This window comes from Alligator sinensis, unplaced genomic scaffold (genome assembly GCF_000455745.1).
Source record: "Alligator sinensis unplaced genomic scaffold, ASM45574v1 scaffold1565_1, whole genome shotgun sequence".
NCBI classification, from domain to species: domain Eukaryota; kingdom Metazoa; phylum Chordata; order Crocodylia; family Alligatoridae; genus Alligator; species Alligator sinensis.
Genome location: NW_005843038.1, coordinates 64,252 through 74,352, shown reverse-complemented (window position 1 = coordinate 74,352; position 10,101 = coordinate 64,252). Strand labels below are relative to the sequence as shown.

Sequence of the window (10,101 nt, the reverse complement as noted above, 5' to 3'; positions counted from 1 at the left end):
CCCCCAGCCGCAGGGGAAGCAGAGGTGGGAGGGGAGGTTGCAGGAGGCTCCTCCAGCCCTCACCAGCTCTGTGTCTCCTCCAGAGCCCTTGGCCTACATGCCTCCTCTCGCCCCCGGGGCCGAGGCCTGGGCCAAGCCTGAGTGCAGCTGGGAGCACCCCGAGTACTCCGCCGCCACGCTGAGGATCCTGGCCAGCATGCCCAGCCGCACCATCGGTGAGCTCCCCTGCGCCACGGGACCACAGCCCAGCCTGCCCCAGCCCGTCTCTTCCCAGGGGTGGCCACAGGCTGCAAGGAGCAGCTGCATCCCCACCAGCCCAGGCTTTCAGGGCCCAGCCACCATCTGGCCATGCCGTTCGGCCACGTCACAGTGGGTGCAGCCAACAACTGTCCAGTGCCCCAAGCTGCCCAGACACATACCCGGGACCCCCCGGGGCAGACCACACGGCTCAGCTTCCCAAGCCGAGCTGTGATGCATGGGGGGAAACTGTGGGGCTTGCTGCAGGGGGGAGCTGCGGCGGGTGCAGAGCTTTGCGGTGCAGCCAGGACCTGCTGTGGCCCAACCACACCCCCTCCGGTCCAAGCCCACTCTCTGTCTGCTCCAGGCAGCAGCCGCGGGGCCATCCTCTCGCAGTACTACAACCGCACAGCCCGGCTGCGGCGCCGGAGCAGCCGCCCACCCCTGCTGCAGACTTCCCGCGCCGCCCGGCCCAGCCTCCGCCAGTACGACCTGGAGCTGGACGCTGGCCACGCCCAAGAAGAAGGTGAGTTCTGGCCACTGGTGCTGGGGAGGGGCTGGGGGGCTGCCTCGTGGCACTGCAGTCTCATCCTGCCCTTGCTTGTCTCCCCAGAAAAGCGGTGCCTGCTGGTGAAGGAGCTGCAGAGCCTCCCAAGCAGCCAGCGCAGCCACCTGCTGCTGACCATGCCCCTCAGCCTGGCCCAGAAGCGCAGCCTCAGGTGGGTGCCGGCCGTGGTGGGCGTCCCTTCAGCCTGGGAGGGCGGGGAGGGGGCACATGCAGGGGGCAGGGGTAAGCAAGACAGGAAACGGGCCGTGCCCCAAGTGCCCCGTGGGGCAGGCTTGGGGCTGGGTCCCATCCCCCTGCAGCCTCCGTTGGGCTGGGCTGAGCAGGGGCTAGACGTCTGCTTGTCTGTCTGCATTGCAGGCAGGATTCGAGCGGGCAGGGAGACACCCTGAAGAAGCCCCGCAGGATCCGGGGCCCCCTGCCTGGATGCAGCCAAGTCGAGTACCACCTCATCCTCGTGAGTCCTGCTCCCTGCCCAGGGCTGCGGCCAGGGTGGGGGGCTCTGTCCAGAGTGACTTGCTCCCAGCTCGTGGCTGCAGGGTTCCCACTGCAGGGACCCCCACTGGGGGTCCAGCGGGCAGGCAGACAGCTCCCTGGGCCCACAAAGCTGCTGCAGCCCGGGGCTTCTCTGGGGGAGCTGGGGCCCCCCTCCCTGGGAGTGGTGCCTGGCTTGTGCTCTCCATACCTGGGGAGCAATGGGCCAGCGCAGGGCCACGGGGAGCAGAGGCATTGGTAATGGGAGCAGGGACCCTCACCGCACCTGACGGTGGCACCGGCAGCTGGCGTGAGCAGAGCAGGCTCTGGGGTCAAGAAAGCCCCTGGCCCTGGCAGACCTGGACTCAGAGCATCGTGCATCCCCACAGGGTGTCCGGAGTACCTGGTACGGGCTGCTGTCCTCCCTGCCCACGCTGCAGCCCTGGCACTACGCCCTCAAGCAGATCGGCGGCCGCTTCGGCTCCAGTGTCCTGTCCTACTTCCTGTTCCTCAAGACTCTGCTCCTGTTCAACCTCCTCCTGTTCCTCCTGCTCCTCGTCTTCGTCGTGGCCATGCAGGCCGCCTACCCCCCGACCACCCCCGCCCGCCGCACCTTCATGGGCCTCGAGCTCCTCACCGGGGCTGTAAGTGCCTCCCTGGGGGGCTCCAGGGCCCCCGCTCTCCCAGCTCGCCCCTTGCTGCCTGTGTTCCCCCCTCACCTGCTGCGACCCCAAGGAAGTGGAGCCTTGGTCCAGAAAAAGCCCCGCACTTCTCCATGGGGAGGGGAGGCCATGTTGGGGGAAGCAGAGACTCGGGGGACCATTGTGGGGGAGCAGCCCCACATCCCCCTGGCAGAGCTCTCCCCAAAGGCACTGGCAGGGGAGACCGGGTGCCATCCCTGTGCTCCCCGCAGGGCTCCTTCACCCACACGCTGATGTACTGCGGCTACTACAGTAACGACACCCTGAATGACCCCTGCATCTTGGGCCCCAGCTCCGTGAGGTGTCAACGCGGCCACAGCCGCCTGCCCTACAACATGCCGCTGGCCTACCTCTTCACCATCGGGGTCTCCTTCTTCATTACCTGCATCCTGCTGGTGTACAGGTGAGGACCCCCCCCTGCACTCCCCTCCCACTCCCCAAGCCCAGGGTACCACTTTGCCCACCAGCCATTTAGGAAGCTCCCCAGGTATGTGATACCATTTGCACCATGCCTGGTTCCCACCTGCCCGGGCACTCAGCCCAGGCCAGGCGGCGACTGACGGGGCTGCTCCATGCTGCAGCATGTCACGGTCCTTTGGGGAGAGCTACCGCGTGGACAGCACCAGGGGCGACCTCGCCATGAAGCTATTCTGCACCTGGGACTGGAAGGTGACGCAGCGGCGCTCTGTGCAGCTGCTGCAGGACAACCTCTGCACCCAGCTAAAGGTGAGCCCTCCCCAATCCCTATGGCTCCACACAGTTGGACCCCAACCTGGCTCATCTCCTCGGAGAGCAAGCTCTGCCAGGCGAATGGGCAGCACCAGGGCCCGGAGCGGCCTATGCCAGCCATGACGCAGTGTCTTGCAGGAGCTGCTGGGGGAACTCCGGGACCAGTACCGCCCCAGGAGCCTGTGCCAGCAGCTGCACAGGCTGGCAGTGCTGGCCCTGACCTGGGCCTTGTCGCTGGGCAGTGTGCTGGCCTGCGTCCTCGCCGTCTACTACTTCTCAGAGCACATGCACAGGGTGAGCATGCCCTACCACCAGATCCCCACTGAGAGCCCACCTGGGGCAGGGAGCCCAGTGCCAGGTCCCAGCACCCCTAGCTCTGAGCTGCTCGCTGGCGGGTGACACCCCGGGCGCCTGCTTTGCAGGTGCAGCAGAAGAGCTGGGAGCAGCACAGCAGCGAGATGCAGGAGGAAGCCCAGCTGCTGGCCCTGCCACTGGTCGTATCCCTGATGAACTTGGTGCTGCCCTATGTGTACAGCGGGCTGGGCACCTGGGAGAGGCAGGAGTCCCCGGTGCTGGGGGTCTACGTGGCCATCTGCAGGTGGGTGGCACATGGGGTAGGGGAGACACCTGCCGGATTCAGGGGCTTCTCACACCCATCAGGGCCCCGTCCCGGTCCTCGCTCTCAGCCCTGCTCCCCACCCTCTTCTTCCCCCCAGGAACTTGCTGCTGAAGATGGTGGTGCTGGGGATGCTGTGCTACCACTGGCTGAGCCGCAAGGTCGGGCTATCAGGGGACAAGGTCAGTGGGCTGGCGGCAGGCGCTGTGTGTGGGGCGCAGGGGCAGCATTACCCCAGAGCCCTGGATGGGACTCAGTGGCTTGGAGAGAGAACAAGGGGCTCGAGAGACAGGAGTTTCCCCTCCAAATGGAGCTTTATTCAGCAGAGAGCCTTGCTCTCATGCTGAGCCCTGTGCTGGAGACCTTGCAAGGGGGTCTTGTTCCGTGTCCTGCTGCCACACAGCCAGCGTCTCGCCGGGATACTGTGGCAGAGCACCATGGGCCAGGCACACAAGGGGCTGGAGACCCAGAGAGCAGGTGGGATCGCTGCCAGCTGTGGGGGCACAGGGGCCTGGGGGTTAGGGGTCCCCACAGGTCTAACAAGGCTCAGGGAGGCCCGGAGGGAGCCTTCCTGCTCCTCACTCTGATGCTCCCATGCCCGTGTGCCCAGTGCTGGGAGACGTCGGTGGGGCAGGAGCTGTACCGCTTCGTGGTGATGGACTTCATCTTCGTCCTGCTGGACACCCTCCTTGGGGAGCTGCTCTGGAGGTAATGACCCCCTGCGGCCTCCATCAGCTCTGACCCGCAGGGACCGAGCAGCCAGGCCTCGGGAAGGGCCAAGGCTCGCGTCCCGTGACCTCGCCCTCACGGCGCCCCCACTCTCTTCCAGGCTGATCCTGGAGAAGAGGCTGAAGAGGAAGCAGCGGCCGGAGTTCGACATCGCACGGAACGTGCTGGAGCTGATTTACGGGCAGACGCTGACTTGGTGAGGTCCCGGGGCCACGCCGTGCTCCCACGCCTGCCCCGAGGCCATGACTCACTTCCTCCGTGCGTTCCCAGGCTGGGCTCACACGCTCTGGCCAGCCTGGAGCCCTGGGGAGAGAGGCCGCGTGTGCTGGCCCTGCCTGGGGCCGAGGTCAGGCCCACTTGTAAGGGTAAAGCTGACCTCCAGCTGCCCGGGGAGGACAGCACGTGGGGCAGGGCTAGGCGAGTAGCTCAGCACCCTCCTCAAAAGCCTTGTGGGTGATGGGACAGGATATGGCCCTGCCCAGGCCCTGGCTGAGCTCCCTGCGGTGCATGTCCAGGACTGCCTGGGCCTCCCCATCGTGTCGGGGGACGAGGCCTTTGAGTGGGGGCCACGCTTCACCATGACCTATGGTTCACCGCATTGGTCCCCTCCTGCCCATCTCCCCCTTCCTGTGGGCAGCCCAGCCCGGGCCACGCTGTCCTGTGCTGGGGCCCTCCGGCTCCGGGTCGACTGCATCTCCCTCTCTTCCTTCCAGGCTGGGCGTCCTCTTCTCCCCGCTCCTCCCCGCCATCCAGATCCTGAAGCTGCTGCTCTTGTTCTACATTAAAAAGGTAGCACAGCAGGCAGCGCCGCATGGGGACTGGCAGCGGTGCTGTCCTGGGCGAGACCCCAGGTGCTGGACAGGGTGGAACGGGGCAGGCCCCAGCATCGTGTTCAGCTCATCCCAAAGGGGCTGGAAGGTGCCGGGGAGGGGGCCAGCCTCTTCGCCCCTGTGTCCCCCGGTGCCCCAGGGAGCTCACTGGTGGTCGGGAGTTGGCACCGGGACCTGACGGCCTCATGTCCCCAGGCCAGCCTGATGAAGAACTGCCAGTCGCCCAGCAAGCCCTGGCGGGCATCACACATGAGCACTGTCTTCATCACCCTCCTGTGCTTCCCGTCCTTCCTGGGAGCAGCCGTCTTCCTGTCCTACACCATCTGGTCGTGAGTCAGCAGCTGGGGGGTGGGACGAGCGGGACGGAGCTGCCAGGCCTGCTTGCCCCCGGCCTCGCTGCTTCTCTCCATCAGCACGACGCGACCTGGCCATCCAGCACCTACCTGGTGCCCCTGTAGATGCTGGGCACGGGGCAGGGGATTTCCCCAGCCCTGCAGCCTGAGCTGGCAGGAAGCAGAGTACACTCCTGCCCGGGCTCCCGCTTGAGGCACTCGGTCCTCTCCACATGCTAGGGCTGCCCTTTCCTGGGGTAGGACCACCCCGAGCCACCCCGGCTCTCGTGGGGCTGGGGAAGGGGCCTGGCCGAGCTCGGGCACACTCCCCACAGCGAGTGAGACTGTCCCTGTGCCCTCCTGCCTCAGAGCAAAGCCATCGGAGACGTGCAGCCCATTCCGGACCCTGGAGACCATCTATGAGTCTGGGAAGACCTGGGTGCGGCGGCTGGAGCATTCCGGCCCCAGCATCACCTGGTTCACCTGGATCCACCAACACCTGGTGGAAAACACCTTCTTCCTGTTCTTCATGTCCAGCATCCTGCTGTGAGTACCGGAGCCAGGCATCCAGGCTGGGCACTGCCAGTGGACGGCCTTCGTGGGGTCAGGAGCAACCCCTCCAGCTGACCCCCCAGGCTCCCTCTGCCCTGTGCTCTGGCGAGGTGCTGGAGGACTGGAAAAGGGCCAGCGTGGTCCCCATTTTCAAAAAAAGGGAGGAAGGAGGACCTAGGAAACTACAGGCCCATTATTCTTACCTCGGTCCTGGGGAAACTCTTCGAGAAAATTATGCAGGAGCACATCTGCGAGGGGCCGGCAGGGAGATCATGCTTAGGGGCAACCAACACGGGTTCATTAGGGGCAGGTCCTGTCAGACCAACCTGGTGTCTTCTACGACCAGGTCACAACATCCTTAGACACAGGGGTAGCAGTGTACGTAGTCTTTTTGGACTTTAGGAAGGCCGTCGACACTGTCTCTCACCCCATTCTCATTAAAAAATTAGGGGACTGTGGTGTCGACACCTACACGGTCAGATGGGTCACTAACTGGCTGGAGGGCCGCACCCAGAGAGGGGTGGTGGACGGGTCCTAGTTGACCTGGAGGGATGTGGGCAGCGGGGTCCCCCAGGGCTCGGTCCTCGGGCCCGCGCTGTTCAACATCTTCATCAGCGACTTGGACGAGGGGGTGAAAAGCACCTTGTTCAAATTCGCAGACGACACTAAGATGTCGGGGGAAGTGGGCATGCTGGAGGAGAGGGACAGGCTACAACTAGATTTGGACAGGCTACTGGGGTGGGCCGATGAGAACAGGATGGGGTTCAACACTGACAAGTGCAAGGTGCTGCACCTGGGGAGGAGGAACCAGCAGCAGAACTCCAGGCTGGGGAACTCCCTTCTCATCGGCACAGAGGCAGAAAACGATCTTGGAGTCATTATTGATGCCAAAATGAACATGGGCCGACAGTGTGGGGACGCGGTCAGGAAGCCAACCACACCTTGTTGTGCATCCACAGATGCATCTCGAGCAGGGCCAAGGAAGTGATCCTTCCCCTCTACGTGACACTGGTCAGACCGCAGTTGGAGTACTGTGTCCAGCTCTGGGCGCTGCACTTCAGGAGGGATGTGGCCAGCATGGAGAGGGTCCAGAGGAGGCCACCCGCATGATCGGGGGCAGCAGGGCAGGCCCTACGAGGAGAGGCTACGGGACCTGAACCTGTTCAGCCTCCACAAGAGAAGGCCAAGGGGGATCTAGTGGCCGCTTACAAACTAGTCAGGGGGGACCAGCAGGCATTGGGGGAGTCTCTGTTCCCCCCAGCACTACCAGGAGTGACTAGAAATAACGGTCACAAGCTGGCAGAGGGTAGATTCAGGCTAGACATCAGGAGGCGCTACTTCGCTGTCAGGGCGGCTAGGATCTGGAACCAACTTCCCAGGGAAGTGGTGCTTGCTCCTACCCTGGGGGTCTTCAAAGGGAAGCTAGATAATCACCTAGCCAGGGTCGTCTGACCTCAGATCCTTTCCTGCCCATGGCAGGGGGTTGGACTTGATCTGCTCAGGTCCCTTCTGACCCGACCAACTATGAAACTATGCCCGTGGCAGGTCTCAGCCCTGTGCTCCCCTCGGAGCCACTTGTCCCCATGGTTGGGAGCCCGAGCAGAAGGGCATAGTGGGCTTCTCCGGTGGGTGGTGGGGAGGCTGCTCGTGTTGGAGGAGTCAGAGAGGCCAGGCCCTCACGGCCCCATGGTGCAGTCTGACATGACTGGGCAGTGCGTAGGGCAGGAGGGTGCTGGGGGCAGGCTGGGCTCTGTGCCCTGAGCACGGGCAGGCCCAGGGTGTGCGTGCAGGGCAGGAGCTGGTGGAGCTGACCCGTCTCTGCCCTGGCTGGGGAAGGAGAGGGGAGGCCTGGCCCCCAGTCCCCCCAGCTCAGGCCCTGGCTCTGCCCCACAGGGCAGTGATCTACCTCAAAATCCAGGTGGTGAAAGGCCAGCGCAGGATCATCGGCCTGCTGAAGGAGCAGATCACCAACGTGAGTGCCCAGGGAGAGAAGGTGGGGAGATACGTGGCTCCTGCTGCGGTGCCACGGGGCCTGGGAGCACCCCGATAGCCGGGGTTGGGGAGCCTGCGCCCCTGCTCATCCGCCTGCTCTCCTAGGAAGGGGCGGACAAGACGTTCCTCATTCAGAAACTTCACTCTATCTATGCAAAGCAGGAGCAGCGCACCTGAGCCCAGGTAAGCCAGGGGTGGGAGGAGGCAGCAGGGCCGGAGTGGGGGTCTGGGCGGCTGAGAGGCCCGTGGGTTTCCTTCTGCTGCAGGGGCTGGGAGCAGCCTGGCTGCACTGCCCGCACGGGAGCACTCCGGGCCACTTTTCCCTGGGCAGGACTGGGCACCAGGGACCGCAGGGTTTGTTTGCAAGCTCTGGGGTCAGTGCCCACGCAACCCCCGTGCCGTGGGCCTGTCTGCCAGGCTGTGGCCACAGCCCTCTGTCTTGCCTTCTGGTGCAGCAGGGTCCCTTGAAGCCAGCAGAGGCTCTGGGGCTCAGGCCATGGACAGCCCCCACTTCCAGGAGGTCCTGAGCAGCCAGAGACCAGCCTGGGCTGAGACACGACCACGTCATGGAGAACGCTAGCTGCTGCCTGCCCGGCTGCCCCCATGCTGCAGCCACGAGCCCCACTCGGCCAGACCCCGGAGCTGGTTTCCACCCAGAAAGGACCCCAAGGACTCCCTGCAGAGGTGGCCCGGACTGCCCGGAGCTGAGCGGCGTGTGCCAACAAGCCCAGGGGCCAGGGACGAGCTGCGCTCCCTTGTGCCACTGCCCCACGGACACAGGGCCTGGCGGCCTGAATATTGGCCCGTTCCCCGAGCGACCCTCTCTCCCTTACAGCCCCGTCGCATTAGAAGCGCGATGCTGCAGCTGCTGCTTGGTGCTTTTGTTCCCGGGGTTGTGGGGAGCGGGGGCGCGTGCGAGCTCTGAGGATGGGGGATGCAGGGTGCCCATGCACACTGCTGCTGACAGGGAGGCTGGGGCAGAGATGCCTTGCCCGGGTCCTGAGCCTGTGCCCACATCTGGGCAGCCGGGAATCCAGGCCCGCTGCGCTGCCCAGCCCCAGGGCGCGGTGCTGCAAACTTGCCCCTGGAGCCTGGCGGTCCCATGGCTGTGTCACCCGCTCCTCTCCCACACGCCACACATCTGGGGTCTCATCTCATCTCTAATCCCAGCCCAAAAACAGTTCTTTATTCGAGCCATTATACTTAGCACAGGGGCCAGGGAGCTGTCAGATAGCAGTCGGGCACGGCAAAACCACGTTTTGGGCCGGGCAAGTCTCTGGTCAAAGATGTCCACGAGAGTCCTCCGGGGGCACAGAGCTGTGCCATGGGGTGGCCCAAGCAGGATTACTAGCTGTAATCCTAGCTCAAAAGCCTGTTCCTTATTCGGGTCCATATATCTAGCACAGTGGCTGGGGGGCTGTCACTTAGCACCCTGGCACGGCCAAACCGCCTTTTGGGCCAGGCAATATTCTGGTTAGAGGTGTCCAGGAGAGTGGCCCGGCACCAGTGTCACGGCGTGGGGTGGCCCAAGAAGCATTTCCGTCTCCCGTGCCAGCCCACCAGCCAGTTCCTAATTCAAGACCACATACTTAGCACAGCTCGGCGTGCTGTCTGTTGGCAGCCTGGCTCGGCCAAACCGCGGCTTGGGTCAAGCAAGTCTCTGCTCAGAGATGTCCAGGAGTGTCCCCCGGTGGCACAGAGACATGGTCTGGGGTGGCCCAAGAAGGATTTCTGGGTATAATCCCAGCCCAGATTCCAGTTCCTTATTCCGGTTGATTAATTTAGCACAGTGTCTGGGGGGTGCTGTCGGTTGGCAGCCTGGCACGGCCACACCTCACTTTGGGCCGGACAAGTCTCTGGTCACAGACGTCCAGGACAGTCCCCCGGTGGCACAGAGGTATCCTGATGGGTGGCCGAAGAAGGGCCAGTTCCTTATTCAAGCCATTATACTTAGTAGAGTGGGCATGGGGGCCGTGAGCTGGCAGCTGGCACGGCCAGGCCGCGCTTGGGGCCGGCGGGACTGTGGTCAGGGCTCTTCGGGACAGCCTCCGCGGCACCGCCATGAAGGCTGGGGTGGCCCAAGCAGTACTTTGCCCCATAATCCCATCCTGGCCTTTCCGGACTTGATGTGGGGTATTCTTTTACATATTAATTAGTCCTGTGCGTAGCTAATGAGATTCTCGCTCTCTAGGACGCGTAATTCATTAATAACGAGCTTTTACTGAGTCTAGATCAGCTTTGTAAAAGGAACCCGGAACTGGGAACCAGGAACCGAGCGGCGGCCCCGGGAGGGACGGGCGGCGGCCGAGGCTGTTTGCCTGCGCTCGCCTCGCCCCGCCCCGCG

At 64.1% G+C, this 10,101-nt stretch overlaps 1 protein-coding gene across 4 annotated transcripts in view; it reads left to right on the top strand.

Moving 5' to 3' along the window:
* The window catches only part of TMC6 (transmembrane channel like 6), a 12,001-nt gene extending 3,380 nt beyond the window's left edge, over positions 1 to 8,621 (top strand). For 3 of the 4 annotated variants that reach the window (XM_014526411.2, XM_014526412.2, XM_025193366.1), the window contains 18 exons: positions 84 to 215; positions 605 to 763; positions 851 to 956; positions 1,163 to 1,259; positions 1,666 to 1,920; positions 2,190 to 2,380; positions 2,559 to 2,703; positions 2,845 to 3,000; positions 3,129 to 3,304; positions 3,423 to 3,504; positions 3,933 to 4,030; positions 4,152 to 4,247; positions 4,765 to 4,840; positions 5,077 to 5,210; positions 5,583 to 5,759; positions 7,659 to 7,737; positions 7,863 to 7,940; positions 8,213 to 8,621. In XM_014526411.2, the coding sequence (XP_014381897.1) occupies positions 84 to 215; positions 605 to 763; positions 851 to 956; positions 1,163 to 1,259; positions 1,666 to 1,920; positions 2,190 to 2,380; positions 2,559 to 2,703; positions 2,845 to 3,000; positions 3,129 to 3,304; positions 3,423 to 3,504; positions 3,933 to 4,030; positions 4,152 to 4,247; positions 4,765 to 4,840; positions 5,077 to 5,210; positions 5,583 to 5,759; positions 7,659 to 7,737; positions 7,863 to 7,934 (2,231 nt within the window). In that variant the 3' untranslated portion in view covers positions 7,935 to 7,940; positions 8,213 to 8,621. The remainder of the gene's footprint in view (positions 1 to 83; positions 216 to 604; positions 764 to 850; positions 957 to 1,162; positions 1,260 to 1,665; positions 1,921 to 2,189; positions 2,381 to 2,558; positions 2,704 to 2,844; positions 3,001 to 3,128; positions 3,305 to 3,422; positions 3,505 to 3,932; positions 4,031 to 4,151; positions 4,248 to 4,764; positions 4,841 to 5,076; positions 5,211 to 5,582; positions 5,760 to 7,658; positions 7,738 to 7,862; positions 7,941 to 8,212) is intronic. The other variant, XM_014526410.2, reaches the window with a different exon arrangement.
* The last annotated feature ends 1,480 nt before the right edge of the window (positions 8,622 to 10,101 follow it).